The sequence below is a fragment of the Rhinichthys klamathensis genome, unplaced genomic scaffold, assembly GCF_029890125.1.
Source record: "Rhinichthys klamathensis goyatoka isolate OS25496 unplaced genomic scaffold, OSU_Roscu_1.1 h1tg000114l_1, whole genome shotgun sequence".
NCBI classification, from domain to species: Eukaryota; Metazoa; Chordata; class Actinopteri; order Cypriniformes; family Leuciscidae; genus Rhinichthys; species Rhinichthys klamathensis.
In genome coordinates this window covers 1499663-1522727 of record NW_026606651.1, presented here as the reverse complement: position 1 = coordinate 1522727, position 23065 = coordinate 1499663, and the positions used below count along the sequence as shown (strand labels likewise).

The 23065-nt window shown below is 37.3% G+C and overlaps 1 protein-coding gene across 4 annotated transcripts in view; it reads right to left on the bottom strand.

The window, feature by feature from the left end:
• ksr2 (kinase suppressor of ras 2) overlaps positions 1 to 23065 on the bottom strand; it is a 105181-nt gene that overhangs the window by 11910 nt on the left and 70206 nt on the right. Inside the window, exons 8-18 of one of the 4 annotated variants that reach the window (XM_056254746.1) lie at positions 22098 to 22181; positions 20475 to 20560; positions 19954 to 19983; positions 18984 to 19093; positions 17065 to 17233; positions 13502 to 13543; positions 11898 to 11964; positions 9067 to 9115; positions 7348 to 7715; positions 1224 to 1320; positions 665 to 798 (exon numbers count right to left, since the gene is read on the bottom strand). In XM_056254746.1, coding sequence (XP_056110721.1) covers positions 665 to 798; positions 1224 to 1320; positions 7348 to 7715; positions 9067 to 9115; positions 11898 to 11964; positions 13502 to 13543; positions 17065 to 17233; positions 18984 to 19093; positions 19954 to 19983; positions 20475 to 20560; positions 22098 to 22181 — 1236 coding nt within the window. The remainder of the gene's footprint in view (positions 1 to 664; positions 799 to 1223; positions 1321 to 7347; positions 7716 to 9066; positions 9116 to 11897; positions 11965 to 13501; positions 13544 to 17064; positions 17234 to 18983; positions 19094 to 19953; positions 19984 to 20474; positions 20561 to 22097; positions 22182 to 23065) is intronic. The other 3 variants (XM_056254747.1, XM_056254749.1, XM_056254750.1) reach the window with 3 other exon arrangements.

The following is a 23065-nucleotide window of genomic DNA, read 5'->3' as shown; positions in this document are numbered from 1 at the left end:
TCTCCCTCTTCTACTTGTGATCGGAACGACCAAAACGCACCTTAATACCAGGTGTAAATAGGGCCTTAGATACCTAATGTTGGCCAATGTTTAAGGCAATATCACACGTATCCTATGCGAACGAGGCAATTCCAGAATGCACAACAATAAGCTCAGTGAACATATTCATACAGCACAAGATGAAAAGTATTGATAACAAATTCACTGGCAGTAAAAAGTTTGGAAGAAGTCTCTTTTATTCACCAAAGCTGAATTTATTTGATCAAAAATAGTGTGAAAACAGTAATATTGAGAAATATTACATTTTTAAATAACTGTTTTCAATTTGATGAATACAAAATTCAACTGAAATTGAAAACAGTTATTTAAAAATGTAATATTTCTCCTTATTACTGTTTTCACACTATTTTTGATCATAAAATTATTTGAATTTTGTTTGTAACATTATAAATGTCTTTACTCTCACTTGAATCAATGTAATGCATCCTTGCTGAATAAAGTATTCATTTCATTTTTTTTTAAAGATCATGTGACTGAAGAATTGTTTGATTAATTGTTTGATTTTATGTATGAACAAATAAATGCCGTCTAGGTGAGCAGAAGAGATTTCTTTCGAAAACATTGCAAGTCTTAATTATGTGTGTTTGTGTGTATTTTTACATACCTGCCTGCTTGTAGAACACCAGATATTGTGAACAGGCCAAAGTCAGTGATGACCACTTTCCCGTTGTCATAAAATACATTCTTGGATTTCATATCTTTGTGAAGGATCCCTTTGGCATGTAGGTAGCCCATCCCCTGGAAAAAAAGGGGTTAATGTAATTAGGGCTGCAAAAAGCCTATTTGTGAATGTTTCTAATAAAACGTTCAATTTAAAATGTTATTAAGGGGGGGGGGGCTTCCAGGTTTGCTGTGCCTGTTTGTAGCACCTTCCCAAATGCACATTATAAACGAAAAAGAAATCTTAAAAAAAAAATTAACAAAAACTTTATCATGAGCTGCTTGCTTGTACCAGAACACAGTGCCATAAGCCATATGGCGATTTGGGTTTTATTCTGATTAATCGTCCAGCCCTGAATGTAATCACAGGCTGTATAAAGGAACAGTACAGGTACATACAGTACTTTCCAACACTACCATGTTTTTCAAAATGACTGCTGAATCAATTTTAGCTGACATTTAGCAAACGGTCTTCACCCTGACTTCACATCAGTAACACTTACCTTCACCATCTCTTGTGCGATTTGTCTAGTCTTGTTCACGTCGAGAACAACTTTTGCATCTCGTACCACTGAGTAGAGGGTCCTGCCCTTACACAAGCTACAACGGAGAAAAACAACAACAAAACACTTATTAGACATCAGCAGTGACCATAACATCAAAATATATTCATTTCATGTAGACTGGAAAGATTCTTGTGCATATTGCAGGTTTTCAAAAACGATTCTTGCCGAAATAAAGAACAGTAACATTACAGGGTCATACAAAATACATTTGACTATTTTCCCAATTTATCGGCAAAAATGCCTAAAAATATCTATCTATCTATCAAACTATCCATCTATCTATATATTATTAAGCACTGTTTCTGAACTCCCTGAAATGACTCAGTTGTTCTCTTGAGTTTTTTTCGAGGAACGAACACGTCACAATATTCCTCATTTAAATAATTCCTGCCCAAGGCATATGTAAAATAAAGGGATGAGGCCAAGTTCAGTTGCGTTAGTAGTATTTTGACATTTGTGGTTATGTTAAGGGGTGTGACATTTCCGAAGCACGCTCAAAGCGGTTGATCAATCACAGCACACTGATCCTGCAGACCAATCAGTGCACATTGGGCTTTTCAGAAGGAGGGGCTTCATAGAGACCGTTACTGACAGACTGGGAAGAGAGGTGCTGCCACAATGTAAAATATGGGGGACATAATGTGTGTTTTTTTTACATTTAAAAAAAAAAATCAAGACGATAATATGGTCTCTTTAAACCTTCAAGATTTTAAACCTACTTTAAAATGTTTGCCAGGCTATCTCAAAGCCAACATCAAAGATTGTTTTGAACGTTTTTGTTAAGTTTTAAATCATGATTGTATTTTTTCAATGTATTATAAATTATAAATGTTATTTATTTAGCTTGTTGATGAAGAACATCCTGTGAAAGCAGTAGGCAAAAACCAGTAGTCAAAATGCAATATGTATTTTATCCATTTCCATTCTTGTGCTGCCACTGAGAATGATGGGAAATGAAGGTAGGGTCATTTGACAAACCCGCTGAACACTTCGCTCTAGGTCACAATGGTAAAAGTTCATGGATCACCACTTGCAGTGTTTGAACCTACAACCTACATTATCATATGAAACATGTGTTAGCACAGAAATGATACGTGTTCATACTTCAACATGCTGTTCTGTATTTACACACAAGCAGATTTGAGTGCTGTCACTAATGATGCTGAGTGAGCCATGAACTTCACCTCGGAAGGAAGGAGGAGAGAGACACCCGAGCTCCTACTGTGACACCTGACGAAGACATGTGCATCTTTCCCAAGGCTGCCCTCTTCCTCCCTTTATACATATTCATAAAGGCATCAGGGTATGACGCTCATTTATTTTGCATCACTCTGGCCTTTTGGCCTTTTACAGTGTGGGACCGTTCAAAAATGTGACGTACAAATGCAAATGCTGAACTCTGTATATATGCCGTCACGAAGGAAATGTCTTGAGTGCATCACATTTCAGCTGTTAACACTAATAATGTCAAGACAGACTATTCGAAATAATAACAGGCTCTGACATTCCGGTGCAATTATGTTGTACACACAGCATTTGTGAGCAAAAGCCAAACTTTTATTCCACAGTGCAGGGGTAATATGGAAAGCAATCAATGCATAATCACTCATAACAATGCTAAGAAAAACAATCAATATTTATGTCAATGTTTATTTTTAAGAAAGAGCCCATTTCAAGCAATTATTTCACAATTTGTTTGTTTGGGCCTGCTTTGCTATGATTAAGGACTATGAATAAAATCATTATAACTTTTGTCTTTGTTAATAGTAATACACAAAATCATGCGCTAAAATTAGTTAGGATTAGACATTAATAAATGTGTACCAGTGTTTGGCCAAATGAAAACAATTTGTCAATAAACTGAAATGATTCTTGTTTAGCAATTTTTGCTAGAAATGCTGAATACTAAATACTGAACAAGTCAGATGTACATTTAACCCTCTACTGCACACATTATTATGCAATCATGGAAAAAAAATTTACAGTGTTTTTTTATATATAAAATAGACTCAAATTAACATTTCTTTTTTTTTTTTTTTTTTGGGGGAGGGGTACTTTTGGGTACGTTGCCATATGGCAACATTGTGCGACAATGGAACAGCCTGATGCGTTTTCTCCCAAAATGATATGAAATTCTTAGATGATTACAGACCTGTCTTTAAGAAATGAAATTGTTTTTATTATTTAAAATGTTTTCAAGAGCTTTGTGTACAAAATATGAAACTAATTTTCAAAGTATTATTTCAACAATATTTACAAAACATCTGACGCAAACTCATAAGAACTGTTCAAGTGAAACTACTCAATGTGAAACGATTATTTCAACAACATTTACAAAACATCTGACGCAAACTCATAAGAACTGTTCAAGTGAAACTACTCGATGTGAAACGATTATTTCAACAACATTTACAAAACATCTGACGCAAACTCATAAGAATTGTTCAAGTGAAACTACTCAATGTGAAACGATTATTTCAACAACATTTACAAAACATCTGACGCAAACTCATAAGAACTGTTCAAGTGAAACTACTCGATGTGAAACGCCTTAAAGCAGTTGTTCTCTCCGTTAGAGGTGGGGTATGTGATTTTCTTTTTTGACCATTTTTTCAAAATCACTTGAAATCCTATTTCTAACCCACTTACAGCCACTGAGTTAGAAGCACTGAGATGAAAATTAAAAAATGTAATCATCTGTGGAACGGGCAGGACTCGAAAAACTCCAGCCAATCATTTCCAAGACCACCTAGAATCATTGGACAGTAAGTGCGTCAATCAAACGGTCGTACCATACCCCCCTCCCCCCATGCCCCTCTTCGAATGGGTGGAGTCAGGGCCAGCGTTGGAGGAAAGAAGGTAGGACCTTTTGAGTTGTGTATTTTCAAAATCTGCCGGCCGTTTTGCAAATCACATACCCCACCTTTAAGGCAGAGGTGCACCTTGCACTTAGAGCAAACCCCTCTGACGATGCCCTTGCAGCCAGGATTCTTGCACCTTCCTTTTGGTGCACCCATCTCTGGCCAGTGATCAAAGCGGTCAAGACGGATATATATTTTACTTTTATACTTTACTTTTACTTTACTTCATAAATATATACAAATATATATAAATATATGAGTATAATAGAACCATCCAACTATATCAGTGCATCCATACATTGTCATTCATACAAAGCTACTCTGCATTAGCATGGGCAAAATATTGTTCCATTACCGCACAATGTTGCCATATGGCAACATACCTATTTTATTAAATAAAAAGGTAATATAAGTATCAAAACAATGTGACAATGATTGAAAAAAGATTAGAACTTATCCCAGATGCTTGATGTATTTTTTTATTCCGAAGAAATATGAAAAAAATGAGGTAAATCTTCACATATACACGAGCACTTTTTCAGCAGCTGGAGTCATCAAAAGTGTGTGAAAAGAATGACGTTGCAAGGGTGTGTGTAGAGTCGTGATGTCATCAAAGCATATCATTGGTTACCAGCGGGTTCTATTATGAATTTAAGATCAATCAGAGCTCATGTTTATTTTCAAATTTCAAGAAATGTCCAAAGAAAGGGTGTGTTGCCATATGGCAACACTGTGCAGTAGAGGGTTAAATATTGGCTAATATATTTATTTATTGTTTATGTGTGTTTACACACACACACACACTCACCAGCCGGTAAGGATTTTGGAATGCCGTGTCTATCGTTTTTACACTCACGTGATGTTGCCGTGCTGCGCCGTCACAAAAGCTTATCATTTGCATGCAAGGGATTTTAAACCGTTGAGGTGCAATAAGCAGCGAAAGAGAACTTATTTTGGTATGTGAGCACACTGTCTGAGAGACGCGCACACATGAAGCCGCTCATAGAGTGAGAGTATTGAACTGAGTTATTTTTGTCGCCTTATTGGGCTTGAACGGTCAAATACACATACTTATGTGTCAAAATGCCTATCTTTGCTTGTATCCTCATAAACAGTCATTTTTGTCTTAAGTGAATGTAAACAGTTGAAAGCGCATGTGTATCAGTATATTAGATCAATGCATAAAGTGACAGCATCCTAATATACACTCACCTAAAGGATTATTAGGAACACCATACTAATACTGTGTTTGACCTCCTTTCGCCTCCAGAACTGCCTTAATTCTACTTTGCATTGATTCAACCAGGTGCTGAAAGCATTCTTTAGAAATGTTGGGCCATATTGATAGGATAGCATCTTGCAGTTGATGGAGATTTGTGGGATGCACATCCAGGGCACGAAGCTCCCGTTCCACCACATCCCAAAGATGCTCTATTGGGTTGAGATCTGGTGACTGTGGGGGCCATTTTAGTACAGTGAACTCATTGTCATGTTCAAGAAACCAATTTGAAATGATTCGAGCTTTGTGACATGGTGCATTATCCTGCTGGAAGTAGCCATCAGAGGATGGGTACATGGTGGCCATAAAGGGATGGACATGGTCAAAACAATGCCCAGGTAGGCCGTGGCATTTAAACGATGCCCAATTGGCACTAAGGGGCCTAAAGTGTGCCAAGAAAACATCCCCCACACCATTACACCACCACCACCAGCCTGCACAGTGGTAACAAGGCATGATGGATCCATGTTTTTCATTCTCTTTACGCCAAATTCTGACTCTACCATCTGAATGTCTCAACAGAAATCGAGACTCATCAGACCAGGCAACATTTTTCCAGTCTTCAACTGTCCAATTTTGGTGAGCTCTTGCAAATTGTAGCCTCTTTTTCCTATTTGTAGTGGAGATGAGTGGTACCCGGTGGGGTCTTCTGCTGTTGTAGCCCATCCGCCTCAAGGTTGTGCGTGTTGTGGCTTCACAAATGCTTTGCTGCATACCTCGGTTGTAACGAGTGGTTATTTCAGTCAAAGTTGCTCTTCTATCAGCTTGAATCAGTCGGCCCATTCTCCTCTGACCTCTAGCATCAACAAGGCATTTTCGCCCACAGGACTGCCGCATACTGGATGTTTTTCCCTTTTCACACCATTCTTTGTAAACCCTAGAAATGGTTGTGCGTGAAAATCCCAGTAACTGAGCAGATTGTGAAATACTCAGACCGGCCTGTCTGGCACCAAGAACCATGCCACACTCAAAATTGCTTAAATCACCTTTCTTTCCCATTCTGACATTCAGTTTGGAGTTCAGGAGATTGTCTTGACCAGGACCACACCCCTAAATGCATTGAAGCAACTGCCATGTGATTGATTGATTAGATAATTGCATTAATGAGAAATTGAACAGGTGTTCTAATAATCTTTTAGGTTAGTGTACCTGCTGCTGTTTGTGTCATTAATGTTAATCAAACAACAAAAGACAAAGAGAAAATTCCTCACTGCTCCTGACTGAATCACTTTTGTAATGAAAAATATATATTTAAGCTACACAGTAAAGAATATGCAGTGTTTTTGTACATTTCATTACTTTATACAATTTATGTAGTAGATCTATTTCATTTATGTCTTTGTTCTATTGCAGTTTTGTCCTATTGCTTGTAATTAGTTGTTATTTTATCACAGACTGTTTAACTGTTTTTATTTACTTAGGCTAGAATTAGTTTTTTTTTTTGTGGTATTTAAATTGCTGATGATAATTATGAAATGTCAATGGTATCAAACATTTTGATAACACTTCCATTATATAAAAAGAAAAGAAAATATAAATCCTCTGTTGCAATCTTTTAATCTTTTTTTGGCCGTGTCCATGCATCTCAGTATATGCTTGCAGACAAACAAACAGGAAGTACCAATTTGTGTGGCAGGAGGAAGGAAATAATATTGGCCATCTCCTGTTCAGACAGTATGCTAAAGTAGCACTTGTTTTTAATAGCGAATACTAATGCTGACATGTCTTCTGAGAATCCTGAGATGTGAAAAAATTCAGCCACTTACATTTACATTTGTGGCCAATGACATGTCGTTTCAAATTAAGCTGAAAGCAGCTACTAATGCAAGCTATGAGGTCATGCTGATTAGAGAAGATCAGCAAAAGTGAGTTAAAGGAAATGTTGAGCTGTTGTCACTCACAAAATTCTGTTCAAGCCTACCTGGTGATGATGGCCAGATGAGGGGGTCTCATACACGCTCCCATGAACAGGACCACGTTTTCATGCCGCGTGTTCCTGTATGCCATCACCTCTCTTTTAAATGCTTTCAGCTGCTCTTCATTGTCTCTTTCAATGTCAATTAGTCGTATGGCCACTTCTCCGTGCCAGCGTCCATGGTAGACCTGTCCAAACCGGCCTTTCCCAATCAGCTCTCCGATCTCTAGCTGCTCCATGGGAATGTCCCACTCCTGCAGGAAGATGCTGGTCTGGCTGGCCTTACGTGGGAAGTTTCGTGCGGACAAGAGGGAAAGATTCATCTCCTCAAACTCGTCCGCTGAGCCCTCGGCCTCATCGTTGCCTTCCTCGTTCTGATAGATAAATGGAACAATAAACACAACAATAAACGACAGAGAGAAAGAGGGATGGATGGGTTATAAGATTATAAAACAGATTAACAGACAGATAGATGATAGAGTGATAGATATAAAGAATAATGGATGGATGGATGGATGGATGGATGGATGGATGGATGGATGGATGGATGGATGGATGGATGGATGGATAGACAGATTAACAGACATGCAGATGATAGAGTGATAGATATAAAGAATAATAGATAGATAGATAGATAGATAGATAGATAGATAGATAGATAGATAGATAGATAGATAGAATGATAGACAGACAGACGGATGGATGGATTATAAAACAGATTAACAGACAGACAGATAATAGAGTGATCAATATAAAGAATAATGGGTGGATGGATGGATGGATGGATGGATGGATGGATGGATAGACAGATTAACAGACAGGGAGATGATAGAGAGATAGATATAGATATAAAGAATAATAGATAGAACGATAGATGGGTAGATGGATGGATGGATGGATGGATGGATGGATGGATGGATGGATGGACAGACAGATGAGAATAATAGATGGATGGATAGACAGGCAGACAGATTAACAGACAGACAGATGATAGAGCGATAGATATAAAAAATAATAGATAGAATGATAGATAGACAGAACGATAAACAGACAGACAGACAGACGGATGGACGGATTATAAAACAGATTAACAGACAGACAGATGATAGAGCGATCAATTTAAAGAATAATGGGTGGATGGATGGATGGATGGATGGATAGACAGATTAACAGACAGACAGATGATAGAGTGATCAATATAAAGAATAATGGGTGGATGGATAGACAGATTGGCAGACAGGCAGATGATAGAGAGATAGATATAAAGAATAATAGATAGAACGATAGATGGGTAGATGGATGGATGGATGGATTAACAGACAGACAGATGAGAATAATGGATGGATGGATGGATAGACAGGCAGACAGATTAACAGACAGACAGATGATAGAGCGATAGGTGTATAAAGAATAATGGATAGATAGAATCTTAAAACTCTTAAAAATAAAGGTTCTAAAAGGGGATTTTCACAGCAATGCAATAGAAGAACCATCTTTGGTTCCCCTAAGAACCTTTCAGTAAACAGTTCTTAAAAGATAATTTTTTTTCTACTGTAAAGAACATTCTAATAATCTAAAGACCTTTTTTCATTGTAAAGAACCTTTTGTGCAATGGAAAAGTTTCATGGATTTTGATGGTTCTTCATGGAATTATCTATGCCAGTGTTTGTACTCAGGTTTTAGCATATGATTGAACACATTTGCAATAGAAGCAGGATGACTCACATCAGATGTTGGCTCAACCTCAATTTGTAGCAAGGGACTCACTTTGGTACTGTGTGAAGAGAAAACAGAAAATGTGTTTGCACAGGGAGGGTCGTTTACCTCAGCAGAACGAACCAATGTTTCATTTTCAAAGGCCTATAATCTAATTAAAATCCATTGTTTACTTTAGGCCATCTGAAAGGATCACATACAAAATTCTGCTTGTTCATCTTCATATTTTTAGCTTCTACAAAAGTGGTTCACAGGCTCTACAGCTTGAGCTGCCTTCAGTTAGCATCCTAACTGTAACGCAACCTCGCATAACCTCAAACCTCAAAACCCAGAAGACTAATTCGCCACTGGTTCCCTTGAGATTTTCCTATGTCGTTTTATAATGGGGTTTATAAAGGAAAAAAACATTCAAGTATCGTCAAGTTATGTTTACCACAGACCTTGTTTTGCTCATAAATTGAAAAAACACATTTTAAAACCCCATAGGAAAATCTTGAGGGAAACCATGGTGAATTAGTCTTCCGGGTTTTGACTGCATAACTCTATAAATCACCATAAACATAAATATCACAGAAAAATTCCAGGCAAAATAGTATTTTATTTTATTTTACTTTACTTTACTTTAGGGAACAAGGTATCCCAGAAGGCAGCATGACGTTTTTGTGCCTGGAATACAACATTTATAAGGATTAAAACTTTTCCATGACCTTAGTAGCCAGTACAGCATATAATCATCATCTTCCACTTACAAGAAAGAGATTCAGTGTCTAAAATTGCATAAATCTCAAGGCCTTATTCAGTCTGGATGACTTGCCTTATACATGTCTGTGGTAAGAAATGTGTTTGTTAATATGCCTTTGACCCTTGTTTGGGTTGAAAAATATGGAAGGACAATGCCGGAAGATCTGTCAGGGCATTTATGCATACATGCTTGTAAACAATTGCACTCTACAGCCATGTCAAACAACTTATTTCAGCTGCATAACGATACCCCATAATGCAGTACATACTGCTGTCAAACCACTACAGACACTGAAATGCCTTTTATATATATATATATATATATATATATATATATATATTTTTTTTTTTTTTTTTCTGAAGTTATTGCATCTTGATTCAGTTAATTAAAAAGGATATTTTTCTTTATGGGTCTTTGAGTTTTCCAAAACATACTCAGATATGGTTGACATCATCACTGTAGCGTGAACTCAAGCTCACTCTTTGTTTGGCTAAAGAGTATGTGTGTGTGTGTGACTTGTCTTCAGTCACATCAACTATTGCACCACAAATATTTTTGCTCCAATAATTCTGTAATCTAAAATGCTCATATCTTCCATAAATAGACACAAGCCGTGGCGTAACTGTCTGACATGTCTGTGGCCTTTCTCTGGGCATCGCTCTAAATACGCACACAGACAGTACAGGACAGAACATGACATTTCAGACACTTTTGTATATTAATAAACAATGTTAAATGGTCTTGGCATATCTTTATAAGTGACAAAAATCATAATAATTCCACATTTGATGGTATTTGACCTCTATCCAAAGGGGCAAGAAAGCAACATAACAATATAATAATAATTCATTACAATTATATAGCGTTTTTCTCTGCACTCAAAGCGCTTTTACATGAAAGAGGGATCTCCTCAACCACCACCAATGTGCAGCATCCACCTGGATGATGCGACGGCAGCCATATTGCGCCAGAACGCCCACCACACACCAGCTAATTGGTGGAGAGGAGACAGGGTGATGAAGCCAATTAGTGTATATATAAATATAGGGGATGATTAGGAGGCCATGATGGACAGACGCCAGCAGCAACCTGGTTTTTCCCATAAGGTCTCCCATCCAGGTACTGACCAGGCTCAGTCCTGCTTAGCTTCAGTGGGCAACCAGTCTTGGGCTACAGGGTGATATGGCTGCTGGCACTGTAAATATACAGTCATCTACATTTTATGCTACTAATTTTGCATTCAGAATGAACAGAAGCTGATCAACATGTCACCTTCAAAGAACACTGTTAGGTTAAATAAAACCAGAGGTAATAAGAGCTTTTTTTTTTTTACCTAAATTTCCACAACAGCCTTAACAAAAGATAAGGGTAACACTTTACAATAAGGTTCCATTTCTTAACATTAGGTAACTACATAAGTTAACATGAACTAACAGTGAAAAATATATTTATGTTAAAATGTTAATTTCAACATTTACTAATACATTATTTAAACATAAATACATTGAATATTAAATACATTATTAAAATCCAAAGTTGTATCTGTTAATATTATTTAATGGACCTCAGCTAACATGAACTAACAATGGAAACTTCAAAGATGAATAAATACTGTAACAAATGTAGTTAGTTAATGCAAAAAATATCATTAACTAAAGTGTTAAAGAGATAATTAATTAACATATTTGATTTACATGCATTTGCACTAATTCACACTGTAAAATTCCCCCCCAAAAAGTGCACTTTAAATACCCAGATGTTGTACTTAATTAACAGAAAAAATTAAGTATGTAATGTTGGGCACTTTATGCACTCAACTGCCGCAGCTTTAATTGCGTAGCAGAAGGGGCGGGGCTATCACACTCAGATGTTGGGTGACAAAATAACCTTATAAAATTCATACACTTCATGGTCGAGTACATAGTGAACATGTACATGTGCATAGTGTATAGTGTGTCATTTAGGACACAACTTTACTCTTGCTGTCTACGACCTCAGACTGGTTTGGAACGGGCTGATGTCATCATGTTTAAATGCATCCTAAAATGTCAAATCAACAAACTCACACACACATATGAACACACACGCACACACTTACCCAGTCTCAGACAGTACAGGGTGTAGAATGACTTGAGGGGCCCTGGTGGGAACCTCAGGGGCCACGTCTACAAAGAGAAAGAGTTCAAAATAAGTCACAAGGCAGAGATGAGAGAGAAAATGACATTTGTAAAAGAGTGTATTTTTATAGACTAATAGAGAAATAAATTCATGGAAACATGCAGGAGTATTGCTGAGAACAACATTTAACTCTCTGACTTACACTGCAACAGTCAAAAGCCGATTCAATGTGTTTAATACACAACCATCTGAAGAATTACTACCGGTCAAATGCTTGGGGTCAGTAAGATTTATAATACATTTATTATTAACGATGCATTAAACTGATCAAAAGTTTCAGTGAAGACATTTGTAATGTTGAGAATTGAAAGTCTTTGGGATGTGCTGGAGGAGACTTTACAGAGTGCTGGACTCTTGCATTGTCAATACAAGATCATGACCAGAAATGGATGTTGTGATGTTATTTCCATCAAGAGGTGCATCAATTCTAGGTCAAGATCTTCTATTGACAATGCAAGAGTCAAAAACTCTGTAAAGTCTCCACCAGCACATCCCAAAGACTTTCAATGAATGTAAGGTCTGGACTCAACGATTCTTCATGCTCCCTCCCAACCATTCTTCCACAATTTGAGCCTGATGAATCTTGACATTGTCATCATGGAATATGGCCATAATGTGTCTTCCTACCATGGGTGTAGGTTTAGAGGGGGACCCTAGGTACTAGTCCCAATCAATATTTTAAGATGACAAAATTGTCCCCACCAATATTTTAGCGAACTCCAGTGCTGCTATTTGGATCGATTCCGACGGCCAGGACGACAGTACAAGAAACGCCATCATTTGATTGGCTGAAAAACCGAGGGGGTGGTGTGGGAGTGGGATGTCCCCACCAAAGCTGAGACCAAACCTACGCCCTTGCTTCCTACATAGTTGTTTGAGAAATGAAAAGCTACACACTATCAATTAGGGTTAGAAGAACTGTTGCCAACAAAATCTCAACTAAAGCCAACACTGAATGTCCATTGATTTATTGATTTGGTAAATAAGCAACATATCATACTGTCAGACAAATATATTATGCTTTATTGTCAGGAAAGGTGAAACCCTAGTTGATTCTCAATTAACAAACACTTTCCTTTAAAAAAATGTCCTTTTTGTCTAATGGATAAAACTGGCCGTATGTTCCCTTCTTAAAGGTACAATGTGATCTCAGCACCTCACATAGGTGTTCTCTTCATTGGATTAAACCAGTTAAATTGCCATTAGTAGCCACTATCTAAACTATCAGGCTATCAACAACACCATGGCTTTCCTCCCTCCACACGCTCATCAAAAACATGCAGCGAGCTGAGTGCCTCCCACAGAATACAGGCACTTATCAGCCGACCTCGCCTTTAAAGGAACCATCATTATAGAATACAGCATTGCTGGTTAAGAGACGACAAGAAGAGGAAGGAGAGACAGAGGGAGAGGGTATGTTGCGTCTCAAAGAAAAGATGGCATCAAAATGACATCAAAAAAGTTTGCCTCGGTATGCCGCGCTGCATTATGGGTAGGGGTAATGACCAATTATGACACACTTACCAGGGAAGATGAACTGCTGCTTGTATTTGTAGAAATGAGATGCTGAGAGGAGCACAGGAGAGAAGCAGACAGAATTCAATCAAATTCAACAAACCCCCAGGTGATTATTGGCGTGTGTTATTGCTCTGCAAAATTCATCACAGTTTATCACAAAGAGAATATAGAAATACCGACTTTTAGGATACAGAAATGTCCAAAAGTCTGAGACCATGTTCAAAATCTGGGATTCCATCAGCACGTTTACATGCACATTCTTCACCCGTTTATGCTTAATAAGGCAATCATGCAGGTGGTCATGTAAATGTGACAACCCATTTTTCTTTTGGGTTATGACTAAGGTCATAAGTGTATCCTCCACTACTGACTCCAAACTGCCATTCAGATCTGCTTTCATGTAGTTAGCAACGCCCAACTTCCTACGATCCAATCAATTCTCGAAGAACGATTTCATGTCCCGCCCTACTTTTTTTCTAATTCCAGAAGCCGTTTCACTCGGATATGTGTACAGGGAAGAAAAGACTATCGCAACATCCATGTCATTAGCATAAACCGATTGACAGATTTTTGCCCCTTACCCTGATTTCAACCTGTGTTCTTTCGGCTTATTGAAGTGCACATGTATGATATGCGACAGGAAAACGTCCTTACAGTGGATTTAAGAGCACCCAGACAGAGCGAGCCTTTCAAGACTCTTTCTTGACCCAAGAAATTATAAAAATGTGTTTCTCATTTCATCTCATGAAGAGTGGTACAATCAAAATGCTGCATCCGTAACTGCATGAGAGGAGAATATGAGTGTAAGTTTCCCACTGACATCTTGGAATACTCTTGTGTTTTCGATGCTTTATTTAACATCACAACTGACATAACATATGAAATACTTTTCCATCACTCCCGGGAATAACCTGATTTAATAATAAAGTCCTGTAAAAGCAGTTTACTTGCATTGCTGGGATATTAGTTTGCATATAACCCGGGACAAAAGGTTATTTTAATAAGCTGATTTTTGGGAGTTATCAGCATATTGGTGTGCATGTAAATGTGCTGTCTAATTTAAATGGGAAATCATTTTTGTTTAATGATTTTGAAAAATGTACAACAAAGAAATATTTATATTTCTGCACTATTTTTATATCACTAATCAAATAAACAATTTATGATGTCAAGTGAACAAAATTTTTCTATTCTTTGGGTCATTCTCAAATCATGCGCACAGGGCTCCAGACCACGATTAAAATAAATCGCAAATGCTCCAAAAAACTGCACCGACAAATGACGACCAACAACGATAGACACTTCTATGGGTTTTGTCGGATCAGTGTGTTACCTCTGTCGGCGTCTATTGGAGCTTGTTTCACCAATTGAACATGCAGAATCAGCGTTTGTCAGGTCGTGGAACTTCTAAGAAGTGATGTACTGCAATCTGGTGATTGTCAGCGTTGGTCGGTGTCTGTCGGTGCAGTGTGAATTGGCATTTAAAGCCCCAGAAAAACTTAGTGTGTCCATACAGATATCATTCTCGAAAAAAATCGTAAATGGTAAATTACTTTTTTTTTAAGTCTTTTTAATAAGAAAGTCCAAAAGATTCACAAAATGATTAGCGGTTTGAATCAGACTCAGGACAATTAATCATCTAGGGGTGCGTTTCCCGTACAACGACATAACTTAACTACCATAGTACGATGCATCGTTGAAGAAATCAACTAGCTAGTCACGACTGTTTCCCGAAACCATATTGTCGCAAAGTGGTGTTCAACCACGTTGGTTTATGACGTCACGCACGTGGTGGAGTAATAACTTATTTTAATTAAACTGTTTGAGATCGAATTAATGCTAGATGTTTTGATATAAATTACAGACGTGGCATCTGAGGAATATTTCAAATTTTTCTCCGTTATTTCGCTTTATTTCCAGATTTAATCATAGGCTCGTTCTTACATAGTAGAGCACGTTCGCACATGCGCAGTCTTCAAAAACGGTGCTTTAAATATCTTAACAAACTCAAAAGATGTCAAACACATTTGTATGTATTCTAAATAAAAGACACAGGTTGTACTGAATGTCAGCTTGCTTATTTTGCTCAAGATACGGATTTATTAAAGGGGTCATATAATGGTACATGCACTTTTACAAGTTGATTGTACTGAAATGTGTGTTGGCAGTGCCTGTACACAACCATCATAAAATGATAAAAATCCATCCAGTGTTTTTGTTTTAATCTCCTTATATGTTTTCCCCTGCCTCAAATCGAGCCGTTCGAGCCCGTGACGTCACAAGCTCGCACGCCCCTCCCACGATTGTTGATTGACAGCATCGTTTCAACACAGACCCGCCCTCGCTCGTGAGAGCTGTCAAGCATAGTCTGCGCGGACCGGCGCGGTCATTGTTGATACGCTGGAGCACTGGCAATGGGCAGAATGGCGTCTAAGCGACTGTGGTGTTCTGTTCTTGGGTGTAATAACGAACACAGCAGTCATTTTAATGTTCCTAAATCCGAACCGCTGAAGACGCAGTGGCTGAGTTTGTTTTCGAAGGGAATATTCCCCACGAGCAACGTCAATGCTTTCATGTTTGCGCAAATCATTTCTCACCAGACTGCTTTATAAACGAGGGTCAGTATAAAGCTGGTTTTGCTAAGAAGCTGCTCATGAAAAAAGGATCGGTACCAGATATTCGTGTTCCTGCTGAACCTCTAGAACAACTGAAGTGAGTGTAACGTTTTATTAAACTTTATATTAATATTTATATTAATCTTTGCAAATCGCTAGCTGCACGCTTCATAATGAATGCGTCTAAGGTTTACACTCAGGGTACATTACGGCATGTTTTCTATGTATGATGTTCTCAATATAATTCATAATCCCACGTTTATACTGAACAACGCGTTATGGTTATTGTGTTACAAACGTGTACACACAGAACAGAGAGGCGGGGTGAGCAAAGCTCATTATCATTTAAAGTCATATGCACTGAAACGGCGTGCTGAAAACAGAGCTGTTTTTGACCAAGTAAAATAAGTGTTTTCTTACAATACTAATGAGAATTTTTAATTAAAGTATATTACAAACTATTCATTTAGACCCTAAAGAATCATACTAGCTTGTACAAAAATGGCATTATATGACCCCTTTAAGTCCACATGTCATGCAATTTAGAAACTCTGCTTCTAACCACAGCTCGAGAGCTGTCGCTCCAACCACACAACTCTGCGATGCTGTTTGCGAATGTTCGTTGGAACGATGGTTTCGGGAAACACCGACTCGTTGAACTATGCTGATAACGACGGAACTTGCGACCATATTTGGCTAATGATGCTTTCGGGAAACGCACCCCAGAGCTGTTCCTGAGTTCCCAACTGACTCCCTCACTAAACAGGGAGTCTTTTTTCAGTTATGTTGGATTCAAAATCATAAACAGCAAAGCTATACTGTATTTATTATGATGATATAATTTGTAATGATAGAAGAAAAAAAGCAATTGTTTTAAATTCAGTGGGAACAATCAAAATGAATCATTACATCTAATAGGAAAGTATAATGTAGTCTTGTGTTTTGGGTTGGTACCTGTAAGGTTGGACTGTTTCTGCTGTCTGGCGCTCTGCGGGGACGGGTGCAGAGGAGACGGGGGTGTCGCGCTGGGCGGCAGAGGGGGAGCAGGAGATGAAGGGGTGGAGGAGGTGGTGGAGGAGGGGTTGCTGCTAGAGTCGGGCTGATACGGCACAGGGATGTGGTCCTGAAACAGAGAGAGACAGACCTTTTGTAACACACAAAAACACTCCCTACTCTCTGCTCATTACTGGCACGGTCAGACATCAGTAGTCCTGGCTTCATTCTCACGGTCAGTAAAATATTCATCAAAAACCAGTGGTGTGGCGGCTGTAGACCTGATCTCCTGTGGGCTGAAATCTGGAGAGTCGTCGTGCTACATTAGAAAAACTGTCCAACATTGTGTTGGAGAAAGGAACACATCAATAGCCAGAAAGACTAAGTGGCATGTACTGTATATTTGATAAGACCACAAAAAAGCTAAAGAAAAAAGACACTAGCCAATCCTATGCTATGCCAGTCATTATGCTAGGCTTTTTGGATACTATTTCTGGTGATTATTTCTGCCAGATTTACTAAACAGTGCAAATTAGCATGAGACCACAATCCCATTAAAGCATGATGGGAGTGGACAGTTCTTCAGGTGCACAGACGCAGCAGCTCAATTGCTTTATGACTAAGGGGCCGTTTACACAACACCATTTTTAACTAAAAACGAAAACATTGTATGCGTTTTGAATATAAAACTCGAAGAACTCGAAAAATGAGTTTCAAAGTGCACGTTTTTGAAAACGATACCGTTATGCAAGAATTCCAATTTATTAGCCGCTACAGGTAGATAACTAGAAGAATAACAAAGTACAGTAAACTATTAGGCAACAAACCAGTTTGTTTATGATTATGACAATAAAGGCTGTTTTTGTACAGGTAAAATAACTGGAAACGGTTCTTACCTTAAAAATAAGGAGGATACAAAAAAAACTTCCTAAAGTCGCCATGAATTGTCAAAATTGACCATTCTTATTTTTTGGAATATTGCTGTTTTTATCATAAATGATTAACCCATGCACAACATTATTATTTTTTTTAATTCATGTGCCCTCGTAATCTTTTAATCAAAATAACTTCCCCTCCTTCTTGCAGCAAAATCTCTTCTAATCTCTGATGACGTGTTTTTATATTGGCCTGAGGGCAGGACAACCTGTCACTCACACGAGATCGACCAATAGCAAACCACAACCATCCAATCAATTCCTGATGGACAAAATCAAGTCCCGCCCAACATTTTTTCTTGTTCGAGAAGCTGTAAACTTCCGTTTCATGCTGACTTTAAGACTTTCATACAGTACATAACTGAAAGTTACACGTTTCATATTATTAAACATTTTTTAAATTTGCAGTGAACTATACTTTGTCACAGTTATTCCTTTGACAGATATATTAGGTACACATACTGTAGAAGCATATTCTTTTGCGGTTATTTTTTCCCCAGCTTTTTCTGAAGTGATTTTTATTGGATATGAAGTCAGTTCCCCTCACACAGGAGAGCACAGACAGAGGACGTGTTCTTGCATTTAAAAGCAGCTAAATAAAGCACAATGGAATGGAATTGAACGCGGGGTTCTCAAGACACGTTTTTAAACATAGACTTGTCTTAAAAATGTCACGCTCATCTAGTCGTGCTTTGTTTTCCAATACACATATCCGAAAACCAGTTGTGTGGAAAACTAAAGGAAGGTTGTTTGGTTTTGGTCTGCAAAAATTGCTTTTGATGCAACTTATTCCAATAAAAAGCAAAAGCAAACGTGTTGAAAATTACAGGAAGGACATGTAGTGCCAATCTGCCCAAGATAGTTTTGTAATAATGTTGACAGTGGAGGGATGTAACAGGGTTGAGATGTGTTTGCTTAGATGTAATGGTACGTAACTATTCTTACCTTGTTGATTTTGTTGGTCTTGGGGAGAGTCTGGCTAATGTGGAGGTCTAAGTACCTGAGGGGGTTGTTTATGTCACATGGTACCGACTCGGTCCTGACGAGCTGACGAGCTAAAAGAGAGAGAGAGAGAGAGCGAGAGAAACAGCATAGTATCCACGGTAACAAGAGGCAGTTGTCACGGTAACAGAAAAACTCTGAAAAGTCTTGTCACATTTTAATGGAAGAGCCACTAAACCATGCATTATGTACAGTATATATCAGAAATATCACAGCAACGACCATTGTTCACTTTTTCCAGCAGAGAAAAGATCGAAAGTATAGTAGAAAGTATTTTAAAATTGGGTTAACATATTTGCTATGCTAATACTGTAAAATATTGATATACAATACCTCTCGAAAGAATGGGGTCAGTATGATTTTTTCTTTAAAGAAATAAGTACTTTTATTCAGCGAGAACACATCAAATTGATCAAAAATGACAGTAAAGGCATTTATAATGTTATAAAAGATTTCTGTATCAAATAAATGCTGTTCTTTTGATCGAGAAGAATTCTGAAAAAATGTATCAAGGTTTCCACAAAAATATTAAGCAACGCAACTGTTTTAAACATTAATAATAGTAAAAAATAAATAAAAAAATCGGCATATTAGAATGATTTCTGAAGGATCATGTGACACTGAAGACTGGAGTAATGATGCTGAAAATTCAGTTTTGACATCACAGGAATAAATTCTATTTTATAAATATGTTATAATAGAAAATTGTAATAATCTTTTACATTATTACTGTTTTTTTGATCAGATAAATGCAGCCTTGGTGAGCAGAAGAGACTTCTTTCAAAAACATAAAAAAATCTTACAGACAACAAACTTTTGATTGGTAGTGTACATATTCATACGACGCTTGAAACATCGCCAAAACAAACCTGAAGGTATGAAAAAGGAAATAATGTGCTTAAGGGGCACAAACCTGCTCCCTCACCTTGAGATGTTCCTTGATCTGCAACATCACAAATGAGGGAAAGATGAGGTGGTGAAAACAGCACACAGTTGGAGAAAAAAGAAAGAAAGAAATAGAAAAATGGTAAGGAGGTTGCAGACTGAAGGTTAAACATAATGGTTACAGAGAACAAGACAAATTGTTTAGTACATTAATGCAAAGCAGATGTGAAGCCACTATGACAGTCTTTAAAAAAAAAAACATTCTTCATTGTTCCCAGAATTATTCCCTTTAAATACATTCTCTTGTTTGGGAACCAATTTTCAAAATGCAACGTTTTTCTTTACATACAGATAAAGCCTCTCATTAAATATGTTCAATTGAATATTAAGGAATTATGAGGTTGAAAACATGCCGTGTATAAGAACATTGCTGTTTCTGAAATCACATTTGAACCATAATTAATGGCCTGCCCTGTGTAGTATAATGGATTTTAGCATTCATTCATTGAGTTAACAAAGAAGAAGAAGAAAACATAAAAGTTTAAATACCTCTGAATGATTCCCTACCTCCTCTGTGGTATATGAGTAAATGACAGGGCGGTGCTTCTTTGGTGCATTTGTTGTGGCACTTCAATCTGACAAAAGAAAGCATGACAGAAATGTTTATTAGTTTGCTCGTGTAAAAGCAAATCAATGAATATTCAAAACAAACACTTAATATGCAGCCATCATTTGGAGGGTGTCAAAAGCCAGCAAGTATCTTAGTAACAAGATGCCATAGTCAAGGGTGGTAGAGTGGAAACTATTAGGAAAGTAATTTATTCAAATAATCTTTTAATGATAATGATAATTATGCTCAATTTGAATGTTCTACTGACACTACTGCAGGAACAAAGTGTCTCGCCCTGAATTCTAAAGAGGCTTTGATGAAAACCAAAACATCAAATCACATCTTTACAAAGCTGAAATGGTAGGAATTTTTTCTTTTTCAGAGATGTGTATGATCATTAGAGATGGTTTAAGAAATGGTAATAAATAGTGGAGTTTATATTTAACATTTGACATTTATGGCCTACACATGATGTGCAGAGATTCAGCGTGTAATTTCTGCATCCGAAGCGGCACCAGACAGAATTGCAAAAATGACTTGATTTTTATTATCTTTTGATCCTCAAGAAAACGTAAGTGGTGTTTGCCCATGCAAAACTAATCACAACCATTGCTTGAATTTTAGCACTTTGCTAATGTTTTTTTTTTTTTTTTTTTTTGGATCTGGGTGGTTGCTTACTGGTCCAAGTTCAGATCTACAGATATGGTTTCAATATCAGTGTATGGGATTTTTACTTGCCCATTTTAACATTCAGAGATTTTCCACTTTGTGAAATTCCAGCTGATAATAAAACAGGTGAAAAATGTCACATACTTACATTGAAATGGAGGCCCAAGCCTTATCTAATACTAATTGGCTAATGATCGTTTCCTAACAGGTTTCTCAAACACAGGTTTATAATATGCTGAGCCATTTATGCTATAAGCTGTTTGGTGCCACCAAGGGGTTAGGAAACATGAAATGGTTGTTAAATTATATATTTTCTAGCATTTTTAGGTGCAGAACAGGCTAATAAATGTCTAGAATTATTTTCAGACACCTTTGGAACAATTAACAAACACAAATAATAAATCTGTGTGCTGTGCTCTGTCAATTCATCATATACATAAACATATGAAAACCCATTTCTACCACATAAGAAAAAAATAACATGAAAAGTCATAATTATGAGATTAAATGTTGAAATTATGAGATAAAAAGTAAATTAATAAATCTTTTAAATTGATTGATAAATCAATTTACCTAAAAGTCATAAATCAATTATAACTATACATTATGAAATAAAATGTCATAATAACTTTTTGTTCATAATAACTTCTCATCATTTACATTTTTTGTCATAATTTAGAATTTTGTCTCAATTCTGACTTTTTATCTCAATTTTGACCTTTTATGTCATACTTTCTACTTTTTATCACATAATTATGACTTAGCATCTCATAATTTTGGTAAAGGTCTACTTTTTATCACATAATTATAACTTAGCATCTCATAATTTCAAATTTTTATTTCATGCTTACGATTAACAAAAGCATGATTTTTTGTGGCATTTAAGCACTTACTTGCAGTTTTTGCATTTCAAGCCGAATAGCATTCCTTTCCCGCACACGATACACGTCTGCGACATCCAATACTTCGTGGAAAACCTGCAGAAGCACAAACGAGTGACGCAATTCATTACTGACCCCTTTTTAGAATCTAATTTCATCCATTTTTAAAATGCATGAGGCCATATGGGTTTGTTTTGCTTTGCTGTCAAACTATTGACAGATGGTTCTGACCTTTTGATAACCACTCCTAAACTCTTCAGATGAAAGAGCGAATGTGTCACTGCAGCGATCACGTTTGCCAAGCAACCTTTTCATCGAGAGACAGATATGTGCAGCATATGCCCAAAGATAGACACTTAGACAGCAGTAATTCTCAATTCAGAGTAATTTAATAGTAACAAATATCTCTCAATATCCCCTTTGCGCTCAACTGAGCATCCGCACTTGACAAATATACATGAGGACAAAGGCCATATGGATGCATTGGCGATTGTTCAGCAGCATTGTATACCAAGCGCTCTATATTTTCTTCATTTTTTCTATCTCCATCTCTTTTTGTTTACATGTAGTCACATTTGCCGTTCTCCACAATGAAAGGGCCATTCAAATCTCCTGCAATGGAGTTCCTCTGAAGGGTCACTGTGCATTTGCCAATCTATTTCTCTGATATGAACAGAAGCTGACAGTTAATAGAATATGACTAATGGGTTCTGACAGTGTCAAAGTGTCTTCATTAGATTGAAGCCGTGCTGTCTCATAAAAGAGGAGGCTGGCTTTAGTACGCAGCTCATATCACCGTAGCCATCTCAGTTTAAAGTTGACATGAGCGTTTCAATTTTTTGGATCTGTTTATCTGCTTGCGTTTTGAAACTGTGGCAGTTGTCCATCTATGTTGACATTCATTTCCACACCTGCATTCCATTCTGAAGGGCTTATCCCTGTGCCCTAATCCCTTCGAAGGGTTTACCCTCCAGAGCGAG